General features: G+C 39.1%; 1 protein-coding gene across 1 annotated transcript in view; it reads left to right on the top strand.

The window, feature by feature from the left end:
* Positions 1 to 18,466, top strand: part of SLC16A10 (solute carrier family 16 member 10) — a 115,980-nt gene that overhangs the window by 68,678 nt on the left and 28,836 nt on the right. Inside the window, exon 3 of the mRNA XM_061131469.1 lies at positions 4,800 to 5,262. Within this exon, the coding sequence (XP_060987452.1) occupies positions 4,800 to 5,262 (463 nt within the window). The remainder of the gene's footprint in view (positions 1 to 4,799; positions 5,263 to 18,466) is intronic.

Below are 18,466 nucleotides of genomic sequence, written 5' to 3'. Positions count from 1 at the left end.
TTGTCTAAAGCAATGGCCTTAATTTAAGATCAACTCATTCTGAGTTCCAAAGCATACAAGAGATGATATTTTGAAATGGTTGTTCATATGCTTGATGTGAAATATTTTTATTAATGAGATCTAGACTTTGCTGTTTATTTCAACCTAGGTAGAGAATTCCTGCCTGGACTTTTTTTGGGGAATGGGGGAGGGGGAAAGAACAGTGCTGAAATTTAAAAAGATCATGACAAAATGAAGTGATCAAATGCAGCTTAAAATAAAAATTCCTATCAATACATTGTTCCGTGTGTCTATTAGAAGCACTGCAGAGGAGCTAACTGCAGAGAGCTGATGGGCACAGTTACCGTGGAAGCACCTCTCCCTCCAGCTCCTATTTAACCTGTAAATCCTCTTTCATTGTCAGGCTAATCCCCAGATAGAGAAACACTGGTTAAATGGGTAGCTCTGGCTAACAGGCAGCACTTAACAGGAAAGCCCTTAGATGATTCCCATCCTCTGTCTACTTTTGTGGTTTATCTTCATTTCCTGTCCCTTTCTCTTCCCTAGCTATCTTCAAGCTCTAGTTGAAAAGCATTATTGTAGTTACTAGGGGAAAAAAAACCAAACTTATATTGCTTGCCCTGTTTCTTTTTTTTCTTTTTTAATTTAAAAAAAAGGGCTTTTTTTTTTTTTTTTTTTTGCAGTGTTGCATTGGTTTCTGCTACACAACAATGCAGAACAGCCATGATTATACTTAGATCCCCTTCCTCTCTAGCCTCCCTACCCCCACCCCCATCCCATCCCTCCAGGTCATCACAGAGCGCAAGACTGGGCTCCCTGTAGCACGCAGCAGCTTCTCACCAGCTGTCCATACACCTAACAGTTTATGTACGCTGATGCTCCTTTCTCCATCCATCCCACTCTCTCCCTCCCCCACTGTGTCCACGAGTCCATTCTCTACATTTGTGTCTCCATTCCTTCCCTGAAAATAGGTTCATCGATATCATTTTTCTAGATTCCATATATATGGCTAATATACTTTATTTGTTTTTCTCTTTCTGACTTCCTTCACTCTGTATTACTCTAGGCTCATCTACCTCACTAGAACTGACTTGAATTAGTTCTTTTTATGGCCGAGTAATATTCCACTGTGTATATATACCACATCTTCCTTATTCATTCATCTGTCAGTGGACATCTCGGTTGTTCCCATGTCCTGGCTATCGTAAACAGTGCTGCTGTGAACATTGGGGTCCACGTGTCATTTTTGATTACGATTTTCTCAGGGTATATGCCCAGTAGTGGAGTTGCTGGGTCATATGGTAGATTTATTCCTAGTTTTTTCATATTATTCTCGCTAATGGCTGTGTAAGTTCACATTCCCACCAACAGTATAGGAGGGTTCCCTTTTCTCCACATCCTCTCCAGCATTTATTGTTGGTAGATTTTCTGATGCTGGCCATCCTGACTGCTGGGAGGAGATACCTCATAGTAGTTTTAATTTGCATTTCTTTGTTAATTAATGATCTTGAGCATCTTTTCATGTGTTCATTGGCCATTGCCCTGTTTACTTATTTATTTTTTGTTTCTTTAATCTTTATTTTGGCCACACCACACAGCATGAGGAAGCTTAGCTTCCCAACCAGGGATTGAACCCAGGCCCCTCTGTGAAAACTCAGAGTCCTTAGTCACTGGACCACCAGGGAAGCCCCACACTGTTTATTTTTAAATATTCAGGATCAACAGAATCCTTGGTTTTACCCTCACTCTCCACACACATAGCCCTTCCTCGGCTCTAAAGTGAGCCTCTTTCTTTCACCTTAGACATTTTATTTGGATTCTACACAATTGTTTTTACTTCTCATTCGAAAATAAATATTCCACCTTTAAAGTTGTCTTTGTTCTTGTCTTCTAAAGTTGTTTTTTAAAGAAATAAAAAACCAGTTTTGTTTGGGATAAGATTCTACTTAGGTAATTCTGTGAGATCATTTACTTTTAGTTCCTTTATCTCTAATACAGTATTGTGTTCTCACTGCCTCATCAGATCCCTGCATGGTCCAGAAGCCTCCAGGTACCCATTGTCAGTCAGTGACCTTAGCGTTTGCTGAAGTATTAACACTCAGGCTTTGGTGGAGAGAGAGAACTAGAGAGAAAAGAACTCACGTAACTTGTTACCTCGTTTGGTAGACAAAATTCATATACACACACCTACTTACAGCAAACAATGTTGCTCAAACTTTTTTGACCACTGAGAAATAAAAATTATAAAATGTACTTTACGTGGTGACCTAGTTCTTTTTCTCTCTGTTTGTCCTCCATCCCCACCCCTGCCTAAAACAAACTGTCTTGAAGGGATCTTTACCTTACTACATATAATGCTCTCATATCTTCTGTTCAGTTTCATTATTTAACCCACTGATCAGAAGCTGCTGAACTTTCAGAGCAGACAGAGGAACAAGGGGAGATGTGGGATAAATTCCAAGTGTTGAACAGTGGACTGACCTTCTTTTCCTCTAGTTCAAATTCTGCCTTCTGAAGAAAGCCTTCTCTAGCGATTCCAGGTTGCTGCATCAGTGTCTCTTCTTTGAGTACTTTTCCCACACATACTTGATATCTTACTGATTTACACTGCACTTACTCAGTTGTCAAACTTCAACAATTTGAACCATCTGTTACTAAAGTGAAAATTAGAAGTGAAGAAGGTTCCAGCAGCAGTGAAAATGCCATCACCAAGCTGATGTATTTTACTCTGTAGGAGAGATACAAAGCTCATCTTACCCAGCACTCCGTATTTAAATGGTGTGCAAAAGAATGTCTTGATTTATGTCCTTGGCTCTCTGGTTTTCCAACTGACAGCTTTATAATAATGTAGTGTAACTATAGATATTGTCATTGTTTATGAAAATACTGTGCTGTCAATACTATTTTTAACATATACTTTGAAGAAGGCAGAGAAAAATGTATTTAGATTTTTCCTTTAAAATTGTTAAATAAAAGTAAATTGACACCTTAAGAAATTTGTTGCAGTTATCTGGAAAAATACTTATGTGAAAAAACTGATGTAGAATGAGTGAAATATTATTTATGTTTTGTTTTACATTCTTGTTATTTCAGGTAGGTGTCTTGTTTCACTGAGCAGACTAGAAGAAATAGGGCATAACCACACTTAAAATATTTTTTTCACCAAGTATCTGGAACATAGTAGCTATTAAATATGTTTATTGAATAAGAGTGGGGTTTTGGTAAAGAGTGATCAGAGTTAGGTAAGATTAATTTGGGAGAATTAGGGACTGGCTCTTGAGCCTGATTTGAAGATGGTTTTTACGTAGATTAATAGACGGGGAAAGAGCATCTCAGAGTGAGAGGACTGCCAGCCTGCCTTAATTTTATCAGATTCTAGAGTTCCTTGTGATTACCTCAGCATATTGCTAGGCTACAATTATTGTTCAAAATTTAATTATTAACCAACTTTATCTATCTTAGTTTCTAATAAAGAGCTTGCCTTTACTACTGATACACAGCCTTCTGAATTTTCAAAAGAAAAAAAACTTCAGCATTCTTTTACTCCTGATTGTTTCAAAGAATGTAATGCTGTGTTCCTTTACTTTCTTTTTTAAAAAATTTCCAAAAAAAAAAAAAAAATTTCCTCCACTCTGCAGCCTCCTCTTGCTTCAGCCTTCTCTTTTCTTTTGTTCATTTTCTTTTTTCTTGTTTTTTTGTTGCACTGTGCAGCTTGTGGGATCGTAGTTCCCTGACCGGGGATTGAACCCAGGCCCTTGGCAGTGAGAGTGCTGAGTCCTAACCAGTGGACTGCCAGGGAATTCCCTCTGTTCCTTTACTTTCATCGGAAGTGTGTAATTAAGTTATTTGGTTAAATACAGAATTCTTAACCTTTGATTATTTTTGTTGAGACTTGCCTGGCCCTAAAACTTAGAGACTTGGATCGGTAGTGAATGCACTTCATTTGGTAGTCCTGCAATCAGAATATGATTTCTCATTATCTTGCCCAACACTGAGAACAGTGCAGCACAGGGCGAAGGTTGGTCTGCAGCCCTCAGGCCAGCAAAACGCACAGACGCACAACTGCTTGTCCGTGCAAACGTTCCTCGCATAAGCCTGGGGAGAAAATATCAAACATACATCCGGAAGACCCAGAGGGATCGGGTAGAGAGGGAGGTGGGAGGGGGGATCGGGATGGGGAATACATGTAAATCCATGGCTGATTCATGTCAATGTATGACAAAAACCACTACAATATTGTAAAGTAATTAGCCTCCAACTAATAAAAATAAATGAAAAAAAAAAAAGTCAAACATAGCCTTCTCTTTGAGTAGATTGCTGATTAATAAGTCCCTGGGAAAATTCCATTAAGGAAAAGAGTTTTCATAGTTAAATTCTACTTTTTAAAAGCTTTTATTGAGACTAGTTTTTTTTCTTTTTTTGGTAGTTTAATCATTGTCAGTATCACTGAGGCCCTTCCTGGCACCACTCTTTATTTCTGAGTTGGAGAGCATCACAGTTTTTACCCAGTGCTGCATGGTTCTCCTGAAAGTCGATAGAAAGAGGAGGGGGGACCAAATCACTGAGGACCTTATTGATCATTTTTCACATATTAAGGCATTTTTTTCTTATCTGTTCAGATGAAATTAAAATAGTGTAGTGTTGTATTCTTATTACGATTTTAACCTCTTTTTGGTTAATTTTTATTTGTAGAAAATATGTTGATTAACTGAAACCCACCTTGACCATAAGGCTTTATTCTTCCAAGCACATGATAAAAATAATGAAAGCCGCTCTGCATCTTTTTCATCCTCGCACAGCTCCATTGAGCCTCTGTACCTGACCTACGGAATCATATTTGCCTGTGGCTGTTCCTTCGCCTACCAGCCTTCCTTGGTCATTTTGGGACACTATTTCAAGAAGCGCCTTGGACTGGTGAACGGCATCGTCACCGCTGGCAGCAGCATCTTCACAATCTTGCTGCCTTTCCTTTTGCGGGTTCTGACCGACAGCGTGGGCCTCTTCCACACCCTCAGGGTCCTGTGCATCTTCATATTTGTTCTCTTTCTGGCTGGCTTCACTTACCGACCTCTTGCTTCCAGTGCCAAAGATAAAGATGATACAGCCAACGGAGGCCACAGACTCTCCCTCTTTTCCAGGAGAAAGTTCAATCCTCCAAAAAAAATGTTCAATTTTGCCATCTTCAAGGTGACAGCATATGCAGTGTGGGCCGTTGGAATACCTCTTGCACTTTTCGGCTACTTTGTACCTTATGTTCACTTGGTGAGTACGCCTCTCTGGCTTTGCTGGTAACAGATATTATTATTTCATACAGAACAGCTTCTCAGAAGAGCAAGAGAGCTCAGATTGACGTTGGCCTTAAATGTTATCCTGGTTGTAGTTCAGGGACTCTTGAAAGTCAAGGTCTCCTAAGACAAGGTCAGCACAGTCATCCAATCATTAAATAGGGAATATCTTTCATGGTATGCTTTAGTATTTAAAAGATCGCCAAACCTACACAAACAAAACCAACTTTGTTTTTTTTTAAAAGAACACTAAAATGTTGGAACAAATGTCATCTATACAAAAAGGTTGACAGGTCACTTTTTGTTCAAGTGGCTTATTAATCATAATCAGGGACAAAGATGGTGCAATGATTTTGGCAACACCAATAAATTATTTTTCAACAAAAGGGTGCAAAAATTAGGTAAATAGTAAAAGCCAGTGGCTTTGACACAAAGAAGCACTTTGTCTACTTGTGAGATACTTCTGAGAAAATGGGAATTCCATTTGGAGGATTATTTGAGAAATGTTAGCAAGTTCCAAAAAACAAGAGAGAGCAAGGGTTTCATAGGAAATTAGGATTTCAAGTGCTGGGTCACTTTATATTGCTTATTTATATTGCAAAGGCAAATTTCAACCTCTTATAATAAGGCTAAGCAGTGTCTAAAGTATTTGCCCCTGGCAAAATTTGCTCAAAAGTGATTATTATTATGTTTCTTCCTTTATCCTTATTGTTATGACTGAAAATGTATTTATAGTTCAACATAGTTGATAAATGATAAACAAAAATGGTACTAGGATAAGTTTTCCTTTTATGTGTATACTGTGTTTGTGATTTGGAGTTTTTCTAGCTTTCAGTCTACTTTTGGACGCTTGTGCAATTTTTCTGTAGTTAAAATTCTGGCGCAATTTGGCAGTGTAGTTCAGAGAATTACCGGGGTCAAGAGATCAGCTAGTAAATGACATGATCAATCCTTTGTGGATCTAAGATCATTTGAATTCTTAATTCTCCTATTCTCTTTTTGCCAGAGGTTTTAAGGAGGCAGCTGGGATGATCAGTGGGGAGACATGGAGAGGACTAGTTTTTAGGACCATGAGGCATTTTGCAGAGACTGAGTTCCTAGGTAAAATGACCTGGTATGTGACACCTATCACATATGAAGTCTGTGGCTACATCTTGATCTGAGAGTCCATTTTCACTCTTTTAGGAAGACATAGTTAAACCATCTGAAAATACTTTAGAATATATACATATATATACATAGATCCATTGTGGGAAGATCAACCTTACCAGTTACTTCTTCCATAGCTTCCGTAGATAAGAAAACATTTGTTGTGTCCTTTTCAGAGATGAGTAGATTTTTAAAAAATGATTGTGTTTGTTACTATAATGTGAAAACAGAGAAATCAGTATCTCAACTTTGCTGCTGCTGCTAAGTTGCTAGTACCTGACATTTACCAAAGGACAAGTAGTAGCTGATTTCCTAGTTATTTCTGGTAATTTCTAGTAATGTAATTTGTAAATTAACTTACATATATTATTTCATTTGACCTTCACAGTAAACTTGTGAGGTAGGCAGAATAAATATATTAGCTCATGATTTACAAGCTGGAAAACAGATCCATCATTAATAAAGATTTTGAGCAGCTTCCCCAGAATCATGGCAGAGCAGGGGCTGGTTCCCTCCTGCTGTGTCCTGAAGAACACGCCTGGCATGGTCTTCCTCTGGGGCATACCAACTCCCATCCCCAGATATACCACTGAATACGTCCATTATATTGAAGGGGGAGTGAGTGTTCCCTAAGAAATTTCATAAATATGTTATTGGTCTTTTTCTTAAAGTAAATGAAATTTCATAATGAGTGATGAGTTAGACAGTGTTATAGTTACTGCTGTCATCAGGAGGCTGTAAATCAGATTGTACACAGAACAACAAGGTCTCTGTTAACTCAGATAACAAACCAGGCCTTATCCTGTTCTCCCTCCTTCCAGGCATGTTTTCTTAACAAAATGTGATATTTTTTCATTTGGGATTTTTCTCCCTTTCAAACTCTTATGGCACTAAAGGCGTGGTGAAGAGGAAACACCAGTTAAATGCCAGGCAGGTGGTTTTAAATCTCATGTTTGATGAGCACACTGAATTTGTCACTGTGTTGTAGTTTAAGGTTTGGATTAGGGATGTTCGATACTCAATCCAGACTTCATGCAGTGGGACACCACCTCCCTCCTTAGAAGGGGAAAAGGACTGGTAAGATGGTATTTAATTCACGTTGAATGTTGAAGGGAAAATGCCTGTAAGGCATGAGAACCTGTGCTGAAGGAGCATAAAATCTACTCTGAGTGGTAATATTGACAATTACAGTTTATAAAGGAGTTTTACATACATTACCTTATATCATCTTCACCACAGTGCAGTATCTGTAGTGTTTCATGCTTATTTCATGAATGAGGCACTGACAGGTGTAAAAACTCGTCCAGGGTCACAGGACACAGTGACTGGTAATTATTATTGTAATACTTTCATGCAAGAGGCAGTATTGCATAGTGAGTAAAGCAGATGCTGGTTTTGTCCCTTTATACTTGTGTAACCTTAGGTAACAGACTCTAATGATCAGTTTCAAAATCTATAAAATAGGGATAAATCCAATTTCGCAGAATTGTTGTAAGGATGACAAAAAAAATGTATGTAAAGCATCTCTCCAGTTCTGGTATAAAAATGAGAGTTGTTCAAATTTAAGATGATGTGATGGTGAATTGTCTGGTTTTAGTGGATGAGTCAAAGGAGAAAGATGGTATCTTTTTGGGAAAGTGGTTAGTAAAAGCTTCATAGGATTGGAATTGGTCCTTAATCATGAGCTTTGCTGTTAAAACTGCATCTTTAATTAGGGAACTAATTTCTCTATCTAGGTCTCCTTTGAAGGATTCAGAAATACAATGAAGTGCTTTCATGGTTATGTTAAAAATTCTAAGGTTACTTGCCTATTAGACTATGTGTGATGATTTGAGAGAAAATATGTATGCTTTGTGGCATTCTTACTCTCAGAGCAAGGTTGAAAGTTTTCTTTTAGTAGTTGACTTTTAAAAATGAAGAATCCTATTGCTTCCTAGAAGGGGTCAAATGATCTCTTTTAAGCCCTCCAGTTGTAATCTCTATTGTGAGGTTATGAATCTTTTTTCTTCTAGTTTTATTGAGATATGATTGTCGTGCAGCACGTTATAAGTTTAAGGTATACAGAATAATCATTTGAATCGTATACATCATGAAATGAATATCATAACAAGTTTAGTAAACATCCCATATCTCATAGATAGAAAATTAAAGAAATAGAGTAAGGGTACAAATCTTACAGATTAATTTTGATGAGACATAACTTTCCAAATAACCATTCCCGTTAGCAGCTGCTTTAGTTTTTCTGAATTGCCCTTTTTTTCCTGAGAGTTGTTTTGTTTTCTAGGTTAAGGTTTTTTTTTTTTTTTAACTTTTTATTTTATATTGGAGTATAGTTGATTATCAGTGTTGTGTTGGTTTTTTAGGTGTACAGCCAAGTGGTTCAGTTATACATGTATCTATTCTTTTTCAAATTCTTTTCCCATTTAGATTGTTACATAATATTGAGCAGAGTTCCCTGTGTCCTTGTTGGTTATCCATTTTGTCTTGTTTTTTTAAAACTTTTTATTTTGTCTTGGAGCATAACGGATTAACAATGTTACAGTAGTTTCAGGTGGACAGCAAAGGGACTCATCCATACATATACATGTATCCATTCTCCCCCAAACTCCTTTCCCATCCAGCCTGCCACATAACACTGATCAGAATTCCATGTTGCTATTTAGTAGGTCCTTATTGGTTATCCATTTTAATTGTAGCAGTGTGTACTTGTCCATCCCCAACTCCCTGACTACCCCTTGCCTGCTGTGTTTCCTCTCTGGTAACTGTAAGTTCATTCTTTAAGTCTGTGAGTCTGCTTTTGTTTTGTAAATAAGTTTATTTGTGTGATTTTTTTTTTTAGATTCGGTGACATCATATTTGTCTTTCTCTGTCTGACTCACTTCACTCATTATGACACTCTAGGTCCATCCGTGTTGCTGCCAATGGCATTATTTCATTCTTTTTACTGACTGAGTAATATTCCATTGTATGTATGTACCACGTCTCCTTTATTCACTCCTCTGTCGATGGACTTTTGGGTTGCTTCCGTGTCCTGGCTATTGTAAACAGTGCTGGAACACTGGTGTGCATGTATCTTTTCGGAGGATGTTTTTCTCGTGTTACATGCCCAGGAGTGGGATTGCTGGGTCATATGGTAGTTCTATTTTAGTTTCTTAAGGAGCCTCCGTACTGTTCTCCATAATGGCTGTACCAATTTATGTTCCCGCAAACAGTGCCAGAGGGTTCCCCTTTCCACACACCTTCTCCAGCATTTATTGTTTGTAGTTTTTGATAATGGCCTTTCTGATGGATGTGACGTGACGCATCATTGTAGTCTTGGTTTGCATTTCTCTAATAATTAGTGATGTTCAGCATTGTTCGTGTGCCTCTTGGCCATTTGTATATTAAATATTTCTTTGGAGAAATGTCTGTTTGGATCTTCTGCCCATTTTTAGATTGGGTTATTTGGCTTTTTTTTTTTTTGAGCTGCATGAGCTATTTGTATATTTTGGAGATTAATCCCTTGTAGGTCACTTGGATTAAGTTTTTATGGCTTCTTCTTCAGTTTTTCTTCACTACCTTTCAGAAACATAACATGCTTTTAGTTTTCCTCCTACCTTTCCATTAATCCTCTTATTAATAGTTCCTTCTGGTTCCTTCTTTTTCACCCTGACTCTGAATATCAAGGGACTTGCCTCTTGATCTTTTCCTATATTAATTCCAAATGATGATTTCATCTAATTTCCTGAGTTCAGGTATCATGTATATGCCAGTGACTCAAAATTTATATTAATTTAGTCCAAACCCCTTTACTAAATTCTTCACCAAACTTTTATAGCCAACTGCTTACTTAATATCTCCTCTTGGAGGATTGCTAGATGTTTCACATTTAACATGTCCAGCCCTGAAGGTTATCCCATGTCCTCCAAACCTGTTTTGCCCTTAGCCTTCCTTATCTCAGGAGATGGCAATTCCATCAGGCCCCAAACCTTGGAGGCATCCTTGGCGCCTCTTTCTTTCACACCATACTCCTGATCCAGGCCAGAAATCTCAGTGGTTCTCCTTTCAAGATATATTTAGAATCTGTCCACTTCTTAACATCATCATTACTATACCTCTGACTGGGCCAGCAACATCCCTAGCCTGGATCACTGTAACAGACTCCTATCTGGTCTTTCCACTTCCTTCCTTGCCCTGCTGCAGTCTGTATGCAGAAACCACAGGTGTTCTTTCAACACAAGTCTCTCAAAATCTTTTAGTGACTCCCCATTGCTCTGAGAGTAAAAACTAATGTCCTCTGGTGGCTCTCAATGTAGGGTAAGGAAATTAGAGAAAGCAAGGTTCAGAGAAAGGACGAGACTGGCACTTTACAAGAACAGATCCCCTTTAACGAGGCCAGAAGGGGCAGCAGTCAGATTAGTGAGCTGCTGACTAACCAGGGACGGGGGAGCCTGGTGGGCTGCTGTCGTGGGGTCGCACAGAGTTGGACACGACTGAAGTGACTTAGCAGCAGCACTAACCCAAGAGAAGAGTAAGTACATACAGGCATATATGTGGAAATCTGCTGTCTTAAGGGGCCCCAGTTCTTCTCCAAGGTTGTTCGGATTAGTTATCTCTTAAACGGCTGGGGCAAGGAATTTTGGAGATCTGCCAGAGGTTGGGACCCGCTGGGAGCTGGGCGTAATCAATCCGAATGTCCATTTTTTTTCTTCAGGTGAGAGAGTTCTTTGTTTTGTATAGAATGGTGGGGAGGACCCAGAAGGGTTTTTAACTCCAGGCTATTTTGAGCGCCTAACTTTCCTTCCCTCAGAGTCCTCCAGGTTGACCTTTTATGAGGCTTGCCCTGACCACTTGGTTAAAACTCCCTTCATCCATTTCCCCTCCACACACTCCCAAACTCTCTCACACTGCTATTTCTTTGTCGTACCTTCTAATGTGTTAAGTAACTTAATTGTGATGGTGATTGTTCTCTGTGTGTATACCTCTGCTAGAATGTAAATGTTGAGGCCAGCCAAGGGTCCTTCTCTGTCTTGTTCAGTGAGCACCTAGCACAGTGCCTGACATAGCAGTGGGTGCTCAAATATTTGTTGAATGACTAAATATCTTATGGATTCATCAGAAGTGACATTGTATAAGCACTGTTCATCTTCTCTTCATTTTGATCTTTAAAATTCTCTACTATGATACTAAAGTGATGTTTCACCTGTTATACCTATAGGACATGATGGTATTCATATCCACTCCACAGTTATCAGTAAGCTCAAGCTCAGCAGACCTCAGACTTAAGTACCACTAATGCCATCTGTTGATGGAGAAAAGAGTTGATGCGTTTTTGCTTTTGACCTATAGCTATATATACATGTTGAAATTGAAAATTTATAAATGGAAGAAATTTGTGTGTCTCTGTCACTGTTGTAAGTGTGTGGAAGGATGGAATGGCCATCCCCATTAACAAGGAAAGCTAGACAGTTGGTGTCTGCTCTCCTGCATAGCAGCTGAAAATCTTGCAGAGCCTTGGGTGCTGTGAGTGAGAACAGATGGGGATACAGGCCCAGAGCACTGACCACAGGGCCACATCAGTCAGATGCCTGATAAATGCCTGCAAATGACAACAATGATGCAGCTCTTCTCAGTGGCATAGAATGTCCCATCCTCAGTACGAGAATGATGACTTAGTTTTTATTGCTTTTACATCTCTCCACCACTACTCGCCTTGAAAAGCAGCACTTGTGTTCTTTGACTCCAGAACATACGGCAGTGAAGTTTTAGGTTTTAAGCTTTGACCCACATAGTTCTGTATCAGAGAGATGACTGACTCATGTGTTGAAATTTGTGTTTATTAGCTCATTTTTAAAAAACTCCATAAGATATGTCAGTTTTGTGGCAGATAGTAATTGTCCTCAAAAGAAACTCTGATCTGGTACGAATATCCCACTCATCTGAGACTATGATTAAAGGTACCATTATTTGCCTGCTGACAGGGCAATTCAGTGGACACCAAGTCCAGTTGTAATTGGGAACAAACAAGTTGTGTTTTTAAATTAGAAATGAAATTTGTAGGCAAACAAGCCAATCAATGGGGCATGTAAAACCTCAGGAGATATTTTATGGCTTTGATTAATGCCAGGTGCTCCGTGGCTCAGTACTGGAATGCACCTGTTAGGTTACTGGCCTAACTCACCTAATTCACCGGCCAGGTTACCACTGGCCACGTTGTAGTCACAGCAGGAATATTGCCCCAAGGTAGAGCTCAGGGTGCTGAGCCGTGTAAATAGGATCGGCAGACATGCTCTTGTCTCTCTGTGGCTTCCTCAAATGGAGAGTCAGGTGGCATTTGTCAAGAATCTGTCACGTGCCAAGCATCTCCACAAAATCTCACATAACCATCACAAGGGTGAGGGTAATAAATGTCAGAAATAATTATATACTTGGAGCCAAGGAAGCGACTTTGCTAAATAAGTTATGCTTAGTCAAGGTCATGCACTGAGTTTGCTCAGAGCTGGGATTTAAACCATGGGTCTCAGACTCTGAGTCTCGTGTTCTTTTCGTAAAGAGTTTTCTGTTCCTTCTTTGAATCACCTGAGAGGTGGAGTGCTGCCTACCATCAGCCACACTGGGCCGGGACCAGGGTTTTCTTTGGCTTGCATGTTTCCCCTCTGTTCCTTCAGGACTAAGCACAGAAGCAGGGCTGGACTGTCCAGGCGCTGAGAGGACGCCGCACAGCCGTGGGGAGGACTCCGAGCAGACGGGCTCATGTGAATGACAGGGTGATGTGTAACTGTCCTCTCAGCCCCCGTGTCTCCTCTTTGGTCTCTAGGACGTTGTGAATATGAGAAAATCAAATTGCTTTTCTGTGACAAGCGGAACATGAAATATGCATAGTTTTTTGATCGGTTTGGTTTTCTACAGTAAACATTAAGCATAGCAGAAGAAAAAATGGACAAATTACAAATTTATAGTAAAATGTACAAATGTATTTGATTGATAACAGAGTGCTATTATAGGAAAATGCAAAGAAACAAATTGCTTGAATTTTAGAGTTACATATAAACTCTGAAGACCCTGATAGATCTTTAAGTGTCCTGTGTGTGCGTGTGCTAAGTCACTTTAGTCTTGTCCAACTCTTTGCGACCCTACGGGCCATAGCACACCAGGCTCCTCTGTCCATGTGATTCTCCAGGCAAGAATGCTGGAGTGGGTTGCCATGCCCTCCTCCAGGGGATCTTCCCAACCCAGGGATCAGACCTGTGTGTCTTATGTCTCCTGCATTGGCAGTCAGGTTTTTTTCTCTGCTAGTGCCACTTGGGAAGCCCTGTGAAGTTTCCTGAGAAGGCCCAAAAAGCATTGGAGAAATTGTTCCTTCTCTTGTCCCCTCCCCATATCCATAATGTTTTTTCTTTTTTTAAAAATTGAAGTATAGTTGATTTACAATATTATATTAGTTTCAGATATACAACATAGTGATTCAGTATTTTTATAGATTTTAAAAATCTATATAAATTTATTATAAATCTATATAAATTTATTTCTATAGATTATAAATTTATTATAAATCTATAATAAAATTTATTATAAGATATTTAAGGTTATTATAAGATACTGGCTTTAGTCCCCATACTGTACAATATATCCTTGTAGCTTACTTAAGCGTAATAGTTTGTACCTCTTCATACACTATGCCCTGTTTTGCCCCTCCCCACTTTCCTCTCCCCAGTGATAACCACTAGTTTATCCTCTGTATCTGTTTTTCTGTCTTGTTAATATGTAAATTTCACCAGGTCTTTTGTATTTAATTGTCTCATGTTTTATTTGTTAAAATATAATATTCTCTAGAATAATCTCAAAATTTAACTGTAATAGGGATATTTGCTTTATCCCTCAACTTGTCGGATTAATATCAAAATTTGTTCAAGTTTGAGGAACCTAAATTTAGCTGATAAGGGGTCCTGTCCTGATTTTTCTGTCAACTAGAAGATAAATTGTTATGACAGAGAATTAACACAAATAGAAATCTTAGTTTGAAGACTCTTAAAGGTATGAGGGTATACCTGGACATTGCCTTTCACCCTGCATTTACCAGGTGGCTCTGGTGGGTGGAGAGAATTGTCTGATCAATTGAGAGTACCTTCTGATAGTTTAACCTTCTCTCTAGGTTCTGGGACATCTCTTTGGAAAAGCCCTCACAGAGACTAACTCCAGTGATTACAGAGTATCGGGGAGAAGGTCACTTACGTATTCATGATGTAGGGAAGTGTCTCTAGATCTGCCACTTACGTATTCATGGTGTAGGGAAGTGTCTCCAGATCCGCCACTTACGTATTCATGGTGTAGGGAAGTGTCTCTAGATCCAAAGAAAGTTTGAGGGGTGCGTGTCTCTTATGTATCCCCCCCAAGATGCCACTGTGCCTTTCCCCTTTTGCTTTCCCTGCTTTCCATCCCCATTATCTACATCTAGTTTTTTCACTGCTCTACCTTTTGGCAGCTCACTTAGCATCAGAAAGTTTATATTCCCTCATAACAAATTGGAGAAAAACTCATTTAATGGTAGCTAGTTTGGAGGCAAAATTGCAAACATGGACAACTGATGTGCAGTTACGTAATCCAGCTGTGTCTGCATCCATGTCAGGTTGAACTGATTTATTCTCAAAGTAACAGGGCCAGAACAACTGTAGCATTCAATCTTCAGAGCATGATTTAGCATCCTGTATGCCCAGTCATCATAGCCACACGAGGGTTTATTTTAAACTATAAGTTTCTTTTAAACGTAGTATTTTTATGTCCCACAGTTTTATTAACATTTACTTTCTAAGACTCTCCCACAAGTATTATCTCTCACTGGAACCTCAGAGCCACCCTACGAGATGGGCAGGGTCAGATTCCATTTGGCAGGAGAGGAACTGGACTTGCGGTTATTAAGACAACTTGCTCAGGATTGTAAGGCTGGTGCCTGGTGCAGCTGAGGCTTGAGCCTGGTCTTCTTAAATGTGTGGCTTTGAAGTAAAATATAAATATTTAAATGCCTTTAAAGAAAGTATGATAGTAATTGAGTTGAACGGAGTGTACAGGTCATTTAATTGTACTTAAAAAAAAAAAACTGGTAAAGTAATTAAGACACAAAAAGGTTAAGTTGCTTGCCAAAAGTCACATAGTTATAAAAATGATAGAACCTGGCACCCATAACGTGCAAGAATATCCATGGAAAATGAATGGAAGCTTATCCTAGCCTGAAATGTAAATGTGCATGTAGTGGAAACTGAGTCATTAGAGGAGTGAGGTTGGCTTATCTAACCCTTATTATAACCCTCATCATATTATGGGGTTCGCTTCCCAACCTGGAGGTCACTTCACCATTCTGACACAGTCCAGGTCTTCCAAGTTGCCAGTAGCGATTGTACTGGTTTTGTCATCTTTCTTTCATGGATATATTTAGAGCTCAAAGTTATAGTTATTGTGTGGCTGAGCCCCGAGGATGCAGGGTTCGTAGCAGAATTCATCTAAACCAAAGGTTACTGTGTATGGGGCCAGGTCTGGGCAGCTGAGCTGACCTCACCTGCTTTCTTCATCTGTTTCTCGTAAGGTTCTGACAGGAGAAAGGCCTGGAGGCCCAACACATGTCCTCAGCCCTGGGATGGTGATTGCAGAGTTTTAGAAACATTTTTAAACTGATTTCCAGTGGGATTGTATAATCTGAAGAGTTGCCCTATCTCAGTCTTCTGGCACTATAACCAGATAAAAGAGGCAGAGTTGACATTTTAATTTTGTTTTTAGACTGGATGCTAAACAATAAAGTCTAAATACTAGGGGTTAAATTTCATTTTTTCCATCCCTCCCTCCCTCCTTTTCATTCTTGATTTTGGTTTATTATCCTGATTATTTTTATTGTTACTTTGACTTTTACTAGTTATGCAGAATGTTTTGGTACTTTGCAGAATAAAAAGTAATCAAGATTTTTCACGAAGCTTTTCTAATCAAGTAATTTTTGTTTTTTCATTCAAAAGCATGCTTATAAAATTTCCTTGACAACAAGAATATTTCTTTGTATAGTGTATAGATTTAAATATCAAGAATTAACCATTAAGATTCACTGTGTGCTGATCATACACACACACCCAAGCACCCGCTACATTTTTTCCCTATTATGTGGTCTGGAAATGTTTTGTTGTTCATTTATTTCCATTTCATTTCATTCATTCATTCCCATCCCAGTGGACTTCCCTAAAGAATATGAAGGAATTCACTTCACAGATTTTCTGATTCAACTCTCACAGCACCCTTTTATGAGGAAAGCAGCATCCATACTGGTCTCTCCTACTAATAGATAAGAACCTGGACCAAAAGAGGTTTTCTTTTGCTCAGAGTTTCACAGTAAGTGGCAGGGATGTTACTAGGATAGAATTAGGGTGAGTTATTCCTTCCTGTCACTGCTGTATTTTCTTGCATGTATGTGACCTTCCTCTCAGGAATTATGACTCAGTTGTGCAGATTCAAATTGAGCAGATTCAAGTCCATACCTGATACTCACTGAGCACCTGCCGGCGCCTTTAGATATGGGATTGCAGTGCTGAGAAGGGATGTAGTCTCTACTCTCAGGGAGCTCAGTAAACAGTAACCATGTGAATAAACAAGGTACTTTTCAAATAGTGATATTTTCTTTGAAGGCAGTAAAATGAGATGGAAGGTGATGGTGGGACGTAACCTCAGTTTGTAAAGTCAGCGATAACCTCTTTGAGGAGGTGCTAGTAGGTGCATTCTCTGAGTGAAGGGCAGCAGTAGGTATTTAGAAGACAGAAAAATGAGATGGTTTCCTGTTGCCTGCAGGAAGCCTATGGCTTGGAAATTCTCTAGTTTCTGTCTTTAAGGCCAGCCAGTGAATTTTTTTATTCAACTTGTTTTTATCCAATGCATTATATTAAAATCTGCATGTTAGAAATGAAAAATTCTTACATAGGACCCAAGCATTGCTTTTTCTTCAGATACTTCATTCACTACTTACATCTTCTAACTGTAGTCCCTCAGTTCTTCTGTGGTTATTACATGAGTGAGCAGATATCCTCTCACCATCACTTTATCCCCACTTTTTTCAGATTTTTTTCAGTGGTGTCTGTGCTTTTCTTGCTTTTCTAACCTTGCATTTATTTCCCTGCAGATCTCACCATCTGCTGCAATTTGACTACTCAGGTTAGTGAAAATTTGCCCATTTACCAGTTTTGTGCCTTAGGCAGTATTCACCAGCATTCTCCTACTTGAGGTGACTAAGGATCTTTACTTCTCTGGCTACTTGTCACTCATTAATGGTGAAGTTCCATATCTATAGAACAGTTTCATCCAAGAAAAGCTAGCTGGTTTTTTGAGTATTTTTTTCTTCTGAATTGTAGTACACTAGTATAGGAGCCGGAGAAGGCAATGGCACCCCACTCCAGTACTCTTGCCTGGAAAATCCCATGGACGGAGGAGCCTGGTGGGCTGCAGTAATCCATGGGGTTGCAAAGAGTCGGATACGACTGAGCAACTTCACTTTCACTTTTCACTTTCATGCATTGGAGAAGGAAATAGCAACCCACTTCAGTGTTCTTGCCTGGAGAATCCCAGGGATGGGGGAGCCTCGTGGGCTGCCATCTGTGGAGTCGCACAGAGTCGGACACGACTGAAGCGACTTAGCAGCAGCAGTATAGGAACATGATAGGAAGACAATACATAATTAATACGTAAGAAATCTAGAAAACGAATCATTTACAGATAAATGAAAACAGAGCTGCTGCTTTTAGTAAGGTAGAGTAAGCTTGTCATGTCTTCCAAATTATATTTATTTAGCCAAAAATAATATGTATTTATAAACAATAATATGTATTTACAGATAATTCAATGCTAGTTTTTAGAAGTGATAGGTGGTTTATTCAGGCATGAAAATTATCCCTAGAATGTGGGCCCCATACTGCTGAAAGATTTAAGATTGTGATGGAGAAAGAAATTCTCAAACATTTAAGAGTATCTGATTTTACGTTAAGTTGGAACGCAGCAGTAGTGTGTTTTGGTTAGGCACTTGTACTGTATGA

This window comes from Dama dama, chromosome 28 (genome assembly GCF_033118175.1).
Source record: "Dama dama isolate Ldn47 chromosome 28, ASM3311817v1, whole genome shotgun sequence".
Classification (NCBI taxonomy): domain Eukaryota; kingdom Metazoa; phylum Chordata; class Mammalia; order Artiodactyla; family Cervidae; genus Dama; species Dama dama.
Note: the sequence above shows the minus strand (reverse complement) of the source record. Positions and strands in the feature narration are given on the sequence as shown.